Here is a 16,874-nt window from a genome sequence, read left to right on the forward strand (position 1 = left end):
CCTTTTTCCTCTGCCCGCCCCCCCCCCCCCCCGCCAGCCCAGAAGTTCAAGTCAGCAGCACCGTCACTTACCCTGATGTCCACATCTAGCTGCGCAGCTCCTTCTGGGAAAGAATTCCCACAGCACCAGGCCCCTCCTTGCTCAGGCAGCCCCCCTGCTCTGCCACCATTCCCCTTTACTTCCCCTTTTTTGATCCCCTCCCTCCCCCACCAGCGGATTGCGAGACTGATGGCTACCTCAGCTCCTCCGGCTTCCTGGATGCCTCAGACCCTGCCTTTCAGCCCCCTGGGGGGGTGCCATCCAGCCCCGCTGAGTCCCATCTCTGCCTGCCCTCGGTGAGAGGGGTCACGTGGGGGGCTCCCAGCCATTCCAAGCCTATGACCTATCTTTCTCCTTGTGAAACCCAACCCATGACCTGGCCCCAAGTCCCTGGTAACCCATCACTCTGTCCTCATCCTCCCTAATTCCCTCTGCCTAGTACCCCGGCACCCTTGACCCCATCTCCCTGGATCCCAACAGTTATCGTTGTCTGACCTCATGAACCCATTCCCTATTTCAGGCTTTCGCCCTATCCATTCCACGTTCAGGCCCAGGCAGTGACTTTTCCCCGGGAGACAGGTAGGTTCGGGTAGGAGTTGGGGTGCTGGGGTGAGGCATAGGGTGCTCTGGGCTCCCGGTGTCTACTCTGACACTCCTATCTCCATTCCTTTTCCAGCTATGCCTCAGATGCAGCGTCAGGCCTTAGTGATGTGGGAGAAGGGATGGAACGCATGAGGAGACCCCCAGGAAGAAATCTCCGGCGCAGACCTCGATCCCGGCTGCGGGTCACTAGCGTAAGAAGGGGGCACAGGGGATGGGCAATAACCTACAGGACCAGGAGGGAAACTGCCAGGGGGGTGAGGGAGGTCAACCAAAAAAGGAGAGGGCAGTATGTGACTGGTACCCTCGAGACAGCCAGTCTAGTTTCTAATACCAGACTTTGGGGACAGAGTCTGCTTCTCTCCACAATCTGGCCACTGTCACTTGGTTGGAGGGGGTGGGGACATGTGATGAGGACAGAGGGCCTGACAGCCTCCCCTCTGCTGACTTTGAATCTGAAGGTCTCAGACCAGAATGACAGAGTGGTTGAGTGCCAGCTACAGACGCACAATAGCAAGATGGTGACCTTCCGATTTGATCTGGATGGGGACAGCCCAGAAGAGATTGCAGCTGCCATGGTGAGCAGGAGAGAGAGGAGGACAGAGTCTTTGGGTCCAGGACAGGAATCTCCCGTCTGATGTCCCCTGGTGCTGAACTCCCCGTTCCTCCCACCCAACAGCAAGGGTTTTTAAAGTACAGTGACACTGAAGACATCTCTGCCCTTGTATTGGGAGAGATTTGTATTTATTCACTGAGCTTTGGCTCCTCAGCTGGAGCAATCTGATAACATAGGGCATACACAAGTACTGTGGTCAAATACATGCTATACACGTGATCCTGTGTCTGTGAGTAAAGGGTGGCCTGGGGGCAGCAGGGGGAAGAGGGAGAACTTATTCCAGGTCTTGACAGAACAACAGTGAAGACCAGGAAGGGCGGGTCTAGAGGAAGTACAGCGCAAGGAAAGGCATGGAAGTAGGGAGTGATTTGGAAGGTGGGGCTTGTGGGGGGCTTCATGAAGAAACCACTGTCACTAGAACTGAGGGTCCCTAGAGGGGAATTGTGGAAGCAAGGTTGGGCACGTAGAGTAGGCACAGATTATAGACAGTCTTAAGAGTTAGACAGAGTGTAACATGGTGAGAATAGGTTTTAAGAAGACCATTCTTCCATGGGAAGCGGGAGAGGGTTGGGGGTAGGGAATCATGGCAGAAAAATACAAGAAACTACAAGTGGTCCAAGGAGAAAGTGGATTATGGGGGAAGGGAGGAAGAAAAGGGGCGAATCTGAGGGTTGTTTCAGGAAAATAAGTGACTCTCTAATCCAGTCATTTATGACGTAGCGGTACATATAGTAGATGCTCAGTAAACACTTGCGGAGTTGAAACGATAGGGAGTTAGGAAGAGGGGATATCATGGGAGACTTGCAGCATGAAGAAGCTCGTGGGAGCAGACCATTAAAGGAGAGAGGGAGCTGGAAAATGAAAGCAGGTTTTCTTAGGGGTCATGATGAGCTTGAATGACAGAGGGGCGGGCAGGATCCTCCCTAGGAGCAGGATATGGTCAGGCAGGGCTGGATCTGGGATCCAGAAGTGGATCTAGGAGTTGTCAGCACAGAAGGGAGAGTGAAGGGAGATGAGCTTGCAAAGCCAGAGGCAGAGAGGGTCCGATAGTGGGTCTCAGTGGATACCCTCCTTTCTGGGATAGGGAGGAATAGGTCACCAAAGGACACAGAGGTGGGGCCTGAGAGGTTGGAGGAGCCCCAGAAGATGTTAGGGAAAACTTAGTGAACAGAGTTTCAAGGAGATGACATAGGGTGAAGCCCAAGGCAGGACCACACTGGTTTTTGTCAGGAGGAGGTCTTTGTGGGAGACCAGTCTCAGTGGAGTGGGGGCAGTGGATTCCAGCCTCTGTGGTGCAGGAGGGAGGGGAATGAGAGAAACATCAGAAACTCTCTTTAAAGTTTCTCCTCCATCGTGTCACTCACCTTGTACCCAGGACAAAGACAAAATATCACTTGACACACAGGCTTATCATCTCTCCTCTAGCCACACTGGATTCTAAATGGTCCTCCGAAGAGGCTGGATGCCTTCCCACTTCTGCCTCCATCTGCTCAGGGGTCTCTTGCCTTGAAAGGCTTCTTTACTAGACTTTTAAGCCCACTCAGATCCCACACAGCCANCCCCCCCCCCCCCCGCAATGGACCACAGGGTCCATTGCCCTCTTTTCTCTCCCTACTATTGTACCCTCCACTCCTCTGCAGCAGAATTCTCCGGAGACTTGGATCTGCTCTTGCTTTTTGCCTCTACACCATTAATGGCCAGCCACCTGTGGTTAGAGTAAGGGCCCAATTCTGGAGCATGGCCTTTGAAATTCATAGCACTCCCAGCTCTGCTTTGGTCTTCACTGCTTTGTGAAAGTGCCATGTCCTTTCATGCCTCAGAGCTATTCCTCATGCTGTTCCCCTTGCTCTTCTCTTCCCGATGAACAGCATGGAACAGAGAACAGGGGAAAGGGTGGGCTTTCACATAAGACCCAAGTTCAAATTTCAGCTCTGTGATTCACTAGATTGGTGAATAAGAACAAGTTTTTTAACCTCTCTGAATCTCAGTTGCTCGTCAGTAAAATGTAGATGATAACACTCATTTTGCCAAGATGTTTTGATATAGTATATAATTTATGATGTATGAGAAATGAAATTATATGAGAAGTATCCACACGTGATAGGTCCTCAGTGAAGGGTTGCTTTCTTACTCATCCTTCAAGGCTCAGCTCTGTGAAACCATCCCAGCTCTGTGAAACCTCCCTTATCCTCCTGGGTGGCATGAACCTGCTCTCTCTTTGGAATGGCATTTAAAAAAATTGTGGCCAAAAACATATAACATAAAACTTACCATCTTAACCATTTTTATTTTTAATATTTTATTTATTTATTTGACAGAGAGAGGGGGAGAGAGCACAAGCAGGGGGAGTGGCAGGCAGAGGGAGAAGCAGGCTCCCCACTGAGCAGGGAGTCCGACCTGGGGCTTTATACCAGGACGCTGGGATCATGACCTGAGCAGAAGGCAGATGCTTAACCAGCTGAGCCACCAGGCGCCCCGTCTTAACCATATTTAAATGTATAGTTAGTTCAGTAGGGTTAAGTATATCCATGTTGTTGTGAAACAGATCTCCAGAACCTCTTCATTTGCAAATCTGAAACTCTGTACCATTAAACTCTCCCTTTCCTCCTGCTGGTATAGATTTTTGTCTATACCTTGATCATAATGCCTTTCTTACCACAGGCTGGCTTGCAGTATATTATGTATTTATGTGTCTCTTCCACTAGACTTTGGGCTTCTTGGGGACCAGGACTTTGTTTTATGCTTCTCTGTATTCCTCACCTAGAACAGTGTACCTGGACCTAGAACCATGCCTGACGCATAGCATATGCTCCAGTGTTTGTGAAATTGAATGTTACTTTTACCATCGATTGCCTTATTTTTACTTAACTTTGTGGGTGTGTGTGTACACGAGCCCTGCAAGAGCAGGAGTTGTGTCCAAAAGCATAGGATGCAACAGTGGAAAGAACTCAGGTTCTTGCTTTAGACAAATCTGGGTGCAAATTCTGTGATTTTAGGCAGACTGTTTCTGAGCATTGCTTAACTCTCAAATGGGGATGTGACTACAGACCCCGGAGAGCCATTGCTGGCGTTAAATGAAATAAGACCCGTGAAGCATCTGGGCTACAATGCATCCTAGGAATGTTAGCTCCTGTCCTTCAAGCTGTAGTTCTCCTTACACCACACGGTGCCTGGCATACAGTAGATACTTACTGAATACCTGCTTTAGGTTGGTGGTTGGCAGAGCAGTGAGGTGAAGGGTTGGCTTTTAAAGATCAGTGCAGGGGGGCAGGGAGGAGTGGGATCACTGAGCCCTCCCTCCTCTTCCTGCTGACCCCTTGCCAGGTGTATAACGAGTTCATTCTGCCCTCGGAGCGAGCTGGCTTCCTGAGCCGTATTCGGGAGATTATCCAGCGAGTGGAGACCCTGTTGAAGAGAGATACTGGCCCTGTGGAGGCTGCTGAGGTCTCCCTGGGCCCCCAGGTGAGACCCTTCGGGTCACCTCCACCTCTCTGCTCTAGACTTCATTGCTCTCTGCCTTCACCCGTCCCCTTGGCTGTACTTCCTTCATGTCTGGGACCCTAAGACAATGGTTCTTTTTTTCTTTCTTTTTTTTTTTTTTAAAGATTTTATTTATTTGACAGAGAGAGACAGCCAGCGAGAGAGGGAACACAAGCAGGGGGGGTGGGAGAGGAAGAAGCAGGCTCCTAGTGGAGGAACCTGATGTGGGGCTTGATCCCAGGACCCTGGGATCACGCCCTGAGCCGAAGGCAGACGCTTAAAGACTGTGCCACCTGGGCGCCCCGAGACAATGGTTCTTACCCCATTTGAGAAGCTGAGGAAAGCTGTGGGCCCTTGTTCTAGAAAAATATGTTCAATGCATACTTTTCAACTCGATTTTGATAGAATTTCAGTCTTACAGAGAGAAATTGCAAGAATTGTACTAAGAACTCCTAGATACCCTTTGCCCAGATTTGCCAATTGTCAGTGTTTGGTCACATGAACTTTATCACTGTCTTCCTCCCTCCCCCTCTATTATGTACATGCACATATTATTTTTTTCTGAACCACTTGAGAGTAAATTGCAGACTTCATACCCCTTTACATAGCTGTAAATATTTTAGCACATGCGCTTGTGAGTCCCTTGGAAGCCCTCTATGGACTCCTAGAGGTTCATGGGTCCCAGCTGAAGCCCGCTCTGAATGTCCCATCTGAGACTCAGCTCTTCCCCACTGTGACCATGGGCCCCATTCTCTCCCTCAGGAGGAGCCAGCGCCATTACCTGCCCTCTCAGGCCCCCTCCCAGACCCATCCCGTGGTATGTACTGAGTTCTGTCCCTGCTTACTCATCACAACCCTTGGAGTTTCTCCTGGGAAGGGCATAGGGAATGGGGGACTGGGAACTCAATACTCCTTCCTTGCCAGCAGAGCTCCAGAGCAGCACCTCCCTGGAGCAGAGAAGCTGGGCAGCCTTCTCCACCTCCTCATCTTCTCCTGGAACCCCCTTGTCTCCCAGAAACCTGTTTTCCCCTGGAACCCCTGTTTCCCCAAGTCCCATCTTCCCCATCACTTCTCCCCCATACTGCAGCCCCTCCCCATTCTCCCAAGTGTCTTCAGATCTCTCACCATACTCCCCCAGCTCTCCACTTGTGTTCTCCCCCAGTGCCGCCCAGTTCCCCGGCCCAGCCTCTCATTCTCTGCAGAGCTCAGTCCTCCCTTTTCCACCTGCCTTCTCTCCCGGTTGCTCCCAGGTCACTCTTACTCCTCCTTCCTTTCCCCCCTGCCCCTCCACTTCTCCCCTCCCCTCCACCACAGCAGCCCCTCTCCTCTCTCTGGCTAGTGCCTTCTCACTGGCTGTGATGACTGTGGCCCAGTCCCTGCTGTCCCCCTCACCTGGGCTCCTATCCCAGTCTCCTGCAGCCCCTCCTGGTCCCCTGCCTAGCCTGCCCCCGCCCCCTCCCCCTGCTCCTTGTGGCCAGGATAGGCCTTCACCCCCAACAGCTGAGATGGAGAGTGAGGTGAGTAGGGAACCAAGAGGGATGGTTAGGGGCACTCCATTCTGGATCATTTCCTTCCTCATGGACCCACACTTTGTAGGCCCTGCCAAATCCTGCTCGGCCACTCCTGGGTGAAGCCAGACTAGAGCCCATCACTGAAGGTGAGGCCTCTGATCACTGACCTTCCCCTGCCCATTATTCTCACTTCATATCCTGCCACTGATTTCTCTCCCTCCTTCCATGATTCCTTCCTTGTCACTCTACAGAGGGAAAGCCGCAGCTTGTGGGGCGTTTCCAAGTGACTTCATCCAAAGAACCAGCTGAGCCTCTTCCCCTGCAACCAACATTCCCAGCTCTTTCCAGTTCCCTGAAGCTTCCAACCCCTCAGCTGACCTCAGAGAGCTCAGACACAGAGGATAGTGCTGGAAGCGGGCCAGAGGCCAGGGAGGCTCTGGCTGAGAGCGACCGTGCAGCTGAAGGCCTAGCGGCTGGAGCTGAGGAGGAAGGGGATGATGGGAAGGAACCCCGAGTGGGGAGCAGCCCCCCACCCCAGAGCCATCCCAGCCCAGTGTGGATGAACTACTCATACAGTAGCCTGTGTCTTAGCAGTGAGGAATCCGAGAGCAGTGGGGAGGATGAGGAATTCTGGGCTCAGCTGCAGAGTCTTCGGCAGAAGTGAGTCTGGGGAGGAAGGACAAGAGGTGGACTTGGGAGAGCCAAGTGTGTGGCTAGCGCTCATGCTCCTGGTGTATCCTCAGGCACTTGTCAGAGGTGGAGGCACTACAGACACTACAGAAAAAGGAAATCGAGGACTTGTACAGCCGGCTTGGGAAGCAGCCCCCACCGGGTATCGTGGCCCCAGCGGCTATGCTGTCCAGCCGCCAGCGCCGCCTCTCCAAGGGCAGCTTCCCCACCTCCCGCCGGAACAGCCTGCAGCGCTCCGAGCCCCTGGGCCCTGGTGAGACTGCAGTGGCCCAGCTCCCATCTTTCCTGGGTCCCCTTCCCTACTGATCTGGCTTTCTTCCAGGCCCTGGGGGTCTGCCCCTTGGTTTGGGGGGACTAGCCCCCCTCTCCTCTCCCCATGGCCCCTTCCCTCACTCAGTGCTCTCCCTCCCCATCCTGCACCCAGGCATCATGCGAAGGAACTCCCTGAGTGGCAGCAGCACCGGCTCCCAGGAGCAGCGGGCAAGCAAGGGGGTGACATTCGCCGGGGATGTTGGCAGGATGGTGAGGGCGGGTCCAAGGGAGGGCGAGCCCAGGGAATGGTAACTGACTGCAGCTTCACCCTCCTCCCATTTTGGAGGTTTCTTCAGTGCTTTTTCTTTTCCCTCCAGTGAATTCAGAACAGAAGCCATGTGTCTGCCCCACACCAGGGCCCACCATGGAGCTTGTGCTCTCAGAATCTGCTGACCAACACAATTCTGCAAGAAGGCCCCAGTACTGAGGGAGTAGAAGGCCAAGGGGGCATGGAGAGTGCTGGTCCATTATAGGGAAGAGCCAAACACGTGGGAACTATTTACTGTGTAGAAGGTGTCAGTTCTGCAGCCTACCATCCTCATGCCTCCACCTCCCCAGCCAAGCGTCAACCACTAAGCAATCCCACTCAAGCCCTGATGCTCCTAGAGACACACTCCCAGCTGAGCAAGTGTCGGGGGTGTACTCACACTAGAATTAGCAACAGCCAATAAAAATGCTGGAAACTAGGATTCTGTGACCCTGTATCTGTCGTGCCTTTAAGAACAGGGGGGTAAAGCCTTGTGGGGTACGGCAGGGGAAAATTTAGAAGGGACTCTCCTCACAATGGGAAGCAAGGCTAGCAGCTGCGCAGCCTTCTAACTTCCTGCCAGCAGTTCATGAGGAAACTGCAAGGTAAACTATCTGTTTGACCAAGCTAAGATCTCATCCAGACCCCACCTTAGGCCTAGAGAGGCAGGCCCAAGTGGAAGTTAAAAGAAGGAAGGCTGTCCCTCATCTTTCATCTACCCCTCTCTCTCAGAATGAGAAAAGGCAGGAAAATTGGAGTAAGGATGTTTTGGTTTTACGGGTAGAGGACAGAAGAGTGACCTTCCCTCCCTGAAGACGTGGTTCAGTCTCACATAGCACCGTGACCCACCATGATCTCTCCCTTAAGTCAGATGGAAAGATCTCACGGAAAAAGCAATTCTAGTTAAACATTTACAGCTCCCTGGGGCAATGCCACTGCTGCCCCCACTGCCTGTGGAGCTTTCCAGCATAGTCATGCCATCCCTCAGCCTTAACACACTCATTTGGCTCCAAGAGAGGTGACTCAGTTTATTATTCTCAACCTAATTCCATCTTTCCCATTTTAGGCCCCAACACTACACAGAGCTGCCCCCCCCATCCCCTCAACAGCTAAGTCCCTGGGAGGTAAAGAGGGTAAACCACAAAGTCAGAAATCCTGAAGAAAGCCAACGTCATGTAACTCTCAAACAAAGAAACAAAATACAAGCAGGGCTCAGTGACTGGAAACAGTTTGTGTAAAGTGGGCAATATTCCCTTGACCTGGCCAAATGCAAAAAATTCTTGGGCTCAATCATCGTCCAAGGTTGAGGCCAGCAATGCTGTGTGCAGGCTTCAATTTTCATAGGGTCATGGGGCATCATCCACCCTGTGAAGGGACTCCAGCAGGTTGGAGACATGCAGTGCCCATCCGGTTCAGGGTCCTGATGCCCTCTCCAGGGCTCGGGCTCGGGCAGCTTTGGCCTCATCCTCCAGCTCATCCAGGAAACGCTCTTGGGACACGGAGTAGAAGGTGTAGCCATCTGGGGAAGTGGGTTCAGGAAACCTCTTGGAGTATACACATTGCCTTCTCCCAGACTTTCTCCACCACCCTTTTTACTCTCTCACCCTCCCAAATCAGTGATTCGATCTTCTGGCCTCTGCTTTTCTGAGCCCTGACCCCGATTCCGTTATTATTAATACGTTGTATTAAAAGAGCATCTTAAAACGACAAAATAAGGTACATTAAACGCTTGGCTCGGCGACAGAAATGGCCAAGACTTCATAGCTCGGGCTCTTTTTAGCACCCCCACACTGCCCTACTACGTGCCTCTGCTCCCCTGTCCCCTTATGCCGTCTCCTGAGCCTACAGTCTGGATGGATACAAATAGCTAACACCAGGGCCCCGATGCCCAGGCCGGTCACGATGTTCCGGGTCCGCCGCTGTGGCAGACTCTTCTGCCACTGGGCGAGCTGCACCTGCCGCATGAATTGCAGCTGCTCGGGAGTCAGCTTCTCCCGAGTCGGGTCGATGCGCTGAGCCACAGGGGCCTTTCCACTCTTAGCATGGACAGGGTCACCAGCTCCCGGCGCCGCCATGTTGCCGCTCCGCTCTTCGTAGTCCCAGGGAGCGAGGCTTGCTGGGAATAACAGTCCTGGGCCACGGCAAGGGAGGCTGGGAGTTGTAGTCCGCGTTTTCTGTCTCGAAGCGAGCGCTGCTCTAGGTCTTAGAGGAAGAGCGCGGCGGGGCGGGCGGGGGGAGGAGGCGGCAAGCGGCGGAGCTTTCTGATTGGCTGAGGGGTTTGCGGCCGTTGGGGCGGGAAAAGGCTGTGGAAGGCTCGAGGCCGCGGTGGGAATTGGGTTTTCCTCAGACTTGAGGCGAAGACAAGCGCACAGAAGGGGACGAGGAAGCCAGAGTGTGGCAGAAGACTCCGGAGGGAAGCTAAGGGGGTCGGTTTATGGGTCCAGAGAGCCGTCCAGGGGTACCCAAAGGCTTCTGAAAATGGACGGACCTGTGAGGTCAAGATTGGCCTCCCTCAGTGACTTTCAGTTCGGAGCTGTCGCCACAGAGACGATTGAAGACGCTCTGCTCCACCTGGCGCAGCAGAATGAGCAAGCCGTGCAGGAGGCTGCCGGCCGGATGGGCAGCTTCAGGGAGACCCGGATCGTGGGTGTGGACGCAGGGCTGGGCAACGGGTTTCAAGGGAGACTGGGGCACCGGTCTTTGAGACTCAGTGGGAGTCTCTCATGGGAGACTCAGTTTACCTTATTCATTCAAATAAGTGTTGTTAGTGAGTGCTAGATGCCAGGTGCAGGGGATGTAGTGAGGAATGAGATCCACCAGCACCCTACCCTTGATTTCAACCCGTACCGACGGCTTATCCACACCACTTGGGAGAGCAGGACAGAACGGAGATCCCGTCCCTGCTTTGGAGGCTATAGAACAAATCTGTAAACAACTAGGTACCAGGACGGCTAGATAAGTGACATACCAGATTGCAGAAGCTTTTATGGGGATTGAAAGGAGTGATAGGGTGAGGCGAGGGTAGGAAGAATTAAGGTAGACCTCGAAGAAGGATGACATTTTGGCTGGTGAAGGTGGAGGAGGGGGACAGCGTTTCTACCAAAAGGGAAGGATAACAGGAGTAAACCAACCGAAATAGAGAAGCTTGGGGTGAGTGTGGGTAGAGCATTTAAGTCCAGGTTGTCCAGAGCATGTGGAAGAATAGTTGAAATTAAAACTAGAAAAGTAGTTTGGAGACATTCTGTGTGGAATGCCAAGGGGAGGAGTTTATACATAGCTTAGTAGGGAAACAAGAAGGCATTGAAGGTTTTCAAATAGGGGAGTGATGTGACTTTAGCCTTTGCCCTAGAAAAAGTTATGTTGGCTGTGATGTAAAGAATGCTTTGGAGTAGAGAGAGATAGGAGGGAGGTAGACCAGTGGAGTCTGTGTCAGTAGTTTAGGCAATAGGACAGAGGGAATGACAAGGGAGGATGGATTAAAAACATTTCAGAGATGAAATCTGGGGCTCTGCAATGGATGAATTTAAGAGGTGAAGAAGGCAAAGGTGACCATGCCAAAGGGTTGAGGCTAGAAGAATGGGAGTATAGTGGTACCGTTAAGAGAAACACACGCATCCATTAAAAAATAAAACAGGAGGAAACGTGACCTTTGGGAAAGTAACAGCTTTGGTTTGGATCTACTGAGTCTCAAGTGTTTGTAGAACATCTAAAGGAGGGTTTCTAGTGAGCTGTTTAAAAAATAAGTCAAAAGAGAGGTCAGAACTAGACATAAAGGTTTAGGAGTTATCTTCATAATGATACTGTTGAAAACTGGTAGAGAATGCATCTGAGAGCAAGAAAAGAGAAGCAGGTGAAGACAGTTCCTCAGGAGACATTTTGTGTTCAGGCAATTGGAGTAGGAAGAAGAGTCATGAAGGGAACTAAAAATATGGTTGGAAAGGAAGGAGCAAAACCAAGACACCTTGGAAGCCAAAAGAGTTTCCAGAAGGATGATGGTCAGCAGTTTCATACGCCTCAGGGATATGAACGACGGAATAAAGGTTGCAAAAGGGTGATGCTATTCAATAATTTGGACATATTTGCTGGCCTGTGAGATTATTGTTTTAGCAAGTTGGGGAAAGTTGCCAAACTGCAGAACATCAGGGAATTCATGAGGAAGTGGAAGCTGCAGGTTTAAGCCAGGCTTTCAAGAAAGTTAACAGTGATGGAAACAAGGGAGATAAAGAGCGCTAGATTAAGAGGATAGAAGGCGAAGAACTTTCAGTTAATAGATGTGTTTGTTAGTGCAGGAGGGAGATCCAGTAGAGGGGGGAGGCATAACCATCACCCATTGCACCTAACCTTAGCTTAGTTTTCTTGGCAAATTAAACTAGAAAATAGAAACAATCACCCAGATATTTCAGGCCCAAACCAAAACCAAACCAAACAACTATATACTCACACACAAACAAAACAGAAACAAAGCCTAAACTCCAGCAAATAAAGGGACTAATAACACACAATTATGTGTTCTAGGGTATTTTGTTTAATTGCTTAAGCTAATTATCTTCTGCTAATTATCTATTGGGCACTGCTAGCAGGGCTCTAGCTTCCGTAACAGTAAGGTTTTGTACGTATGTGTAATGTGTATCAAATAGACTGTTCAACTTTGTGCTAGCATGACCTCTACATGCCTAAGAAAGTCAAATTTTCTCTGAAGACACATGGCCATTTGACTATGCGTAATTCTTTACTGATCAGTGCTAAAAGTCCCAGGTTCTACAGGAGATTCCTTTGTTGAGAACTAACATTTACCCTTGTTTCCACCCTCTAATGATATTGCAAACTAAATAGAATTCTATCTGGGGCTGTTCTTTCAAAGAGAAACAGAGGCAGCCTAAGATCTTGCCAAGGTACCTTGCCCTTCTCACCTCCCCGGTGACTTTGCCCCCACACCCCAAAATGGGCTATGTTCCCTGATCTAGGGGACATTTCTTCAAAACAAGCCACTCCACAGTAACAAACTTGCTCCTGGGGAGAGGCTCAGCCACTGCAGATTTACCCAACAAACTGGTGGTGGGGAGATGGTGTCCTGCTGTAAGGCGAATCGTGTTTGTAAAGCAATGGGAGTTCTCCAGAGGGTGGTTACTAAACAAACAGGGTTATAAAGAATATCAAACTCCAGGAGGGACTTTGCTGTTCCTGTCAACATTCCACTGAAAACACAATATAGGGGTTAGGGTTTTTATCCGTCCAAGAATCTCCCTTGAAGCTGGAGGTTCCCAGCATGGTGTAGAGGCCAGCTCGACCAGCTGGTGTGTTTGTGTGTAGCTGGCCAAGCCTTTTATTAGCTGAGTCCCACAGGAAGGCTCAAGGGTCACTGAGGGGGCTTGGTAAGCCCTTGTCTTTGGTGCTCAGTCAGCCTCCTTTTCATGCCTCTGATCTGCCTGTTGGCAGGAGAGGGAACTCAGCTCAGCTTGGGTTGTTTCAGTCTCCTTTCTCACCCCCTGACCCTCTTCCCTTGGCCCCATCATGGCTTTTACACAATGCCAAGAGTTCACAGAGTGGTTTTGGTTGTACCTTGTGAATTAGTCTCTTCTTTCTTGTTTTGGCAGAGTTTGTTTTTCTCCTGTCTGAACAATGGTGTCTGGAGAAATCCGTGAGCTACCAGGCTGTAGAAATCCTAGAAAGGTAAAGCCCTGTGCATAGGTCTTTGTGAGTGTTACCTCTCAGAAGGACTAATATACCCTTAACCATCTTTAAAAAGGAAAAAAAAAAAAGTACTGTCGCCCTTTAGCACGAGATGTGGTTTGGCACCCTCTAGTAATTACAAGTGTCCATATCTCAGCTACGGACTGAGATTGGAGAAGAGGAAATCCGCATAGTTTGCTGCACAAACTCCTTTTAGTTTGTGAGAATATGCATTGTTTACTCTCCCCTTCCCTTCCTTCTAGGTTTATGGTTAAGCAGGCAGAGAATATGTACAGGCAAGCCACGGTCCAGCTGAGAGAGAAGAAGGAGCCTCAGAATTGGAGGGCTCTGAAAGAGCAGCTTTTCAGCAAGTTTCTCCTGCGCCTAGTGTCCTGTGTTCAACTGGCAAGCAAGCTTTCCTTCCACTACAAAGTAAGTTACTGGGGTCCTCCTGTGCACCTGTTAGCAGAAACCAGCTCGTCCACAGAGGACTGTGAGAAACCTCCCAAGCTAGGTGTTACTACTCCTGTGGAAACTCCAGGCTGCAATTATGCTTCCTAAATAAGCACACCACACACACACACACAGAGAGAGAGAGAGAGAGAGAGAGAGAGAGAGAGAGAGAGAGACAGTTCTTAAATAGCCTGAAGTTCTGTTCCCAAAGTGTAATTGCTGGACAGATGCCATCATTTATACAGGTCACCTTTCCTCCCCTTGGACCCAAGGACAGTTTACGTAAGGTGCCTGAATTGCCAACAGGCCTATCAGTATTAGACAAACTGTTACATTTATAGAGGATAAAATGTTTCCATACCCCTACCCAATGCCTGTATGGTAAAATGTTCCCTTATTCCCGCAGCAAATATTCACTGTCTCCTATGGCCAGATGCTGCACTAGGTGCCATGGGTACAACAAGTAAAAATATTGCCTGCACTCTCAAGGAATTTATTATCCAATGGGAGAAGACACGCAGGCAAACAATGTGGGAGGGTGCTCTGATTCGTGTAAACACAGACAGCTGTGCGTGTACCTCTGTGGCCTGGGAAAGTCAAGCAAGTGTATTTTCTTGAAGCGGGTAGGTAGGCGTGGGGAGGAGACGGGTGGATGCTAAGAAAGAGGCAGAGGAGTTCAGGAAAGTGGGGAGAACGGAGAAGGAGGAAAGGGAGCTCCAGACACAGGAAACAGCACGTGTACTGGCTTGGAGAGCTGGACAGGCTCGGGACCTGCAAGTGATCCTATATGACAAGCATGGGGCGTGAGGGGCAATTGCCAAGAGAGAAGATGCGATGAAGGCATGGGCTGGATTGTGAGAAGCTTTGTATGCTATGCCAAGATGTGTGACCTTTAGTCTGACACCCTTCTCTCTTTCTCTCACACTGTTTTGTTTTTCTTCGCTCAGATTATCAGCAACGTTACAGTCCTGAATTTCCTCCAGTCTCTAGGGTATGTACACACTAAAGAAGAACTGCTGGAGTCAGAGCTTGATGTTTTGAAGTCCCTGAACTTCCAAATCAATCTGCCTACTCCCCTGGCATATGTGGAGATGCTTCTGGAGGTTTTAGGTACTCTATTCAGTGTGTCAGGGCATGTGGGTTGGAATCTTCCATAGAAGGCAATAAGAATGTGCCCAGGGGTTTGAAAGCAGTGGGCAGAACCCGCCAATGAGAAACAGCAGGAAGCCTGGGATGACCGAGTCATGTGCTCCCACTGGTACCTGTCAGGGAAGGAAACTCCGGTCTCAGCACCTGGCTGCTATTTGGACTCACTAGGCACTCTTACTGCAGGATCAAAGAGGTGATTTTCTAGAGAGGCATGAGATAAGAGGGGAACAAATATACTCTAATTGTATATACACGGCAGATGGAGATTTCTTAATCTCTCCCTTTATCCTTTGAAATTGACCTCCAACTAAAGAGGTTTCCTACAGTAGAACACATTAGCTCAAGAGCTTTACGTCACATGTAACGGTGATTATGATCAGAGAGGACCCACTTACCGCTCTCTGCCATGCCCATACTCCATCTAGGATACAATGGCTGTTTGGTCCCAGCCACACAGTTGCACACAACCTGCCTGACCCTGCTTGACCTTGTCTATCTCCTGCACGAACCCATATATGAGAGCCTGCTGAGGACATCAATTGAAAATTCCGTACCCAGTCAGCTGCAAGGGTAAGGCAACTCCTTTAGGGTAGGTCTCTTCCAGGAACAGTGAATTAGGAGCGTACCTCGAGAACATACCATGGGAATGGAATTTACCCAATAAGGCATCCAGTCCGCAGTTAACCTGTGCAGGTTACCCGGTTTTAATGGACTCCCAATATGTTGCTTGGATGCAGATGACTGAGCCCAAACAGCAAAAACCCTAAAGGGTTTTGCTTTTAAATTTAAATGACTGCAGGTAATTAACATACTTTCTTTCATAGTTCTTCCTTTACTGCTGCTTCGATTGGAGATTACTGGACTGCCTTCTAGTCCTTAGGAAAAAAAGCCAGTCACAGGGTTGCAACTTGGACAAAAGTGTTTGATTACTGTAAAGTCAGACTGGTAAAAAGGCTCCCAGTTACATTTGTTAGGGAGACAGATGGGACAACAGAGGCCAATAAACCAGTCAGGACGTTCAGGTTTTAATCCCAGGTGGGTTAGGGGAGGGGGGCCAATTAGCCATTACTTGGCCATGTCCTTCCATATTTAACAAAGTCCAAGATGATCAACATAAACAACTCACAGTTGAAGTCCCATGGCCCTAGTATTTGGAAGATCAAGTTCCATTCAAGCTCCAAAATTAATATGGTTTTAATCACTCAGGGAAAAGTTTGTCTCAGTGAAGGAAGACTTCATGCTGTTGGCAGTAGGAGTCATTGCGGCGAGTGCTTTCATCCAAAACCACGAGTGTTGGAGCCAGGTGCGCACCACTGAGCGGGACTGGCACGGTTAGAATTCACTTAATAGAAAGCAGTCTCCCATCAGTTAGAGGAAAAGAGAAGACAACTTATAAAACAGAAGTGAAGACCCAGCATGAGGATGCGTAAGCAGGATTTGTGGGAGGAAACACCAGGATATGTCTGGAAAGTGCTCCTATGGAACTGGAAATGGAGGACCACGTTCGGCTTGTTCCTTTCCCTTTCTGATGATAACCCACTATTATGTTCAGGTCCAATAAGTACATCCTCCCCAATAGAAGACAATATCTAGGCCCAAATGCCCTCTTCGTATGTCACAGACCTTATCTCCAGCAGAATGAAATGTCTAGCAGAAACTTTCCAGGCTAACACTAGCAGGGTAAAGGGATCCTAATGTCATCTGGCCCTTGGCAAACACTGGGATCTGGATTTAATCTTCTCTGTAAACGCAGAGAAAAAATTTACATCTGGCTTGAGAGAACAGCCCGATGTGTCTGTCTGTGCACTAAAACATGTTGAGATGATTTAGTAATACGAAATCTGTCTGTTTCTGAAGGTTGTGGGGCATTTGCGGAGCATCACTGGCATTGCCTTGGAAAGCATCACTGAGTTCTCTTACGCAATCCTGACTCACAGCGTGGGAGCCAACACTCCAGGGCGACAGCAGCCTGCTCTTCCCCCCCTGGAGGCCAGAGCTCTGAGGGCCGCTCCCTCCTCCAACACTTGAGGTGCGCTCAACCCACCACGTACAAACAGCCTCCGTCACCGCGCGTCCCTCCTTTCGTTTACTCTCAGACTCAGGGTAC

The 16,874-nt window shown here is 50.2% G+C and overlaps 3 protein-coding genes across 8 annotated transcripts in view; 2 read left to right on the top strand and 1 right to left on the bottom strand.

Annotated features, from left to right (window-relative positions):
- The window catches only part of WNK4 (WNK lysine deficient protein kinase 4), a 16,663-nt gene extending 8,726 nt beyond the window's left edge, over positions 1-7,937 (top strand). For 2 of the 6 annotated variants that reach the window (XM_034640190.1, XM_034640191.1), the window contains exons 9-19: positions 214-335; positions 560-618; positions 716-833; positions 1,101-1,217; positions 4,580-4,717; positions 5,498-5,552; positions 5,660-6,252; positions 6,332-6,392; positions 6,498-6,906; positions 6,990-7,189; positions 7,566-7,937. In XM_034640190.1, coding sequence (XP_034496081.1) covers positions 214-335; positions 560-618; positions 716-833; positions 1,101-1,217; positions 4,580-4,717; positions 5,498-5,552; positions 5,660-6,252; positions 6,332-6,392; positions 6,498-6,906; positions 6,990-7,189; positions 7,566-7,675 — 1,982 coding nt within the window. In that variant the 3' untranslated portion in view covers positions 7,676-7,937. Of the gene's footprint in view, positions 1-213; positions 336-559; positions 619-715; positions 834-1,100; positions 1,218-4,579; positions 4,718-5,497; positions 5,553-5,659; positions 6,253-6,331; positions 6,393-6,497; positions 6,907-6,989; positions 7,190-7,360; positions 7,459-7,565 lie in introns of all 6 variants that reach the window. The other 4 variants (XM_011228639.3, XM_034640194.1, XM_019802725.2 and 1 more) reach the window with 4 other exon arrangements.
- A 560-nt stretch (positions 7,938-8,497) lies between these two features.
- LOC100473276 (cytochrome c oxidase assembly factor 3 homolog, mitochondrial) lies at positions 8,498-9,608 on the bottom strand. The gene is made up of 2 exons (XM_002922147.4): positions 9,357-9,608; positions 8,498-9,014 (listed from the first exon to the last, which is right to left on the bottom strand). Exons 1-2 carry the CDS (start codon positions 9,568-9,570, stop codon positions 8,908-8,910), a joined length of 321 nt encoding a protein of 106 aa, XP_002922193.1. The 5' UTR covers positions 9,571-9,608; the 3' UTR covers positions 8,498-8,907.
- A 211-nt stretch (positions 9,609-9,819) lies between these two features.
- CNTD1 (cyclin N-terminal domain containing 1) lies at positions 9,820-16,795 on the top strand. The gene is made up of 7 exons (XM_011228646.3): positions 9,820-10,142; positions 13,090-13,165; positions 13,429-13,597; positions 14,566-14,728; positions 15,193-15,337; positions 15,974-16,070; positions 16,625-16,795. The coding sequence occupies exons 1-7, from the start codon at positions 9,974-9,976 to the stop codon at positions 16,793-16,795; spliced, it is 990 nt and encodes a 329-aa protein (XP_011226948.1). The 5' UTR covers positions 9,820-9,973.
- The last annotated feature ends 79 nt before the right edge of the window (positions 16,796-16,874 follow it).

Source organism: Ailuropoda melanoleuca, chromosome 13 (assembly GCF_002007445.2).
Source record: "Ailuropoda melanoleuca isolate Jingjing chromosome 13, ASM200744v2, whole genome shotgun sequence".
Taxonomy (NCBI): Eukaryota; Metazoa; Chordata; class Mammalia; order Carnivora; family Ursidae; genus Ailuropoda; species Ailuropoda melanoleuca.

Excerpts from the sequence above, each read along its gene's own strand:
- LOC100473276 (XM_002922147.4), bottom strand. The coding sequence starts at position 9,570 with ATGGCGGCGCCGGGAGCTGGTGACCCTGTCCATGCTAAGAGTGGAAAG. Across the intron at positions 9,015-9,356 it reads GGCCCTGGTGTTAGCTATTT|ATGGCTACACCTTCTACTCC; the intron begins GTATCCATCCAG and ends CCACTTCCCCAG.
- CNTD1 (XM_011228646.3), top strand. The coding sequence starts at position 9,974 with ATGGACGGACCTGTGAGGTCAAGATTGGCCTCCCTCAGTGACTTTCAG. Across the intron at positions 13,598-14,565 it reads AGCTTTCCTTCCACTACAAA|ATTATCAGCAACGTTACAGT; the intron begins GTAAGTTACTGG and ends TTCTTCGCTCAG. Across the intron at positions 14,729-15,192 it reads GATGCTTCTGGAGGTTTTAG|GATACAATGGCTGTTTGGTC; the intron begins GTACTCTATTCA and ends TACTCCATCTAG.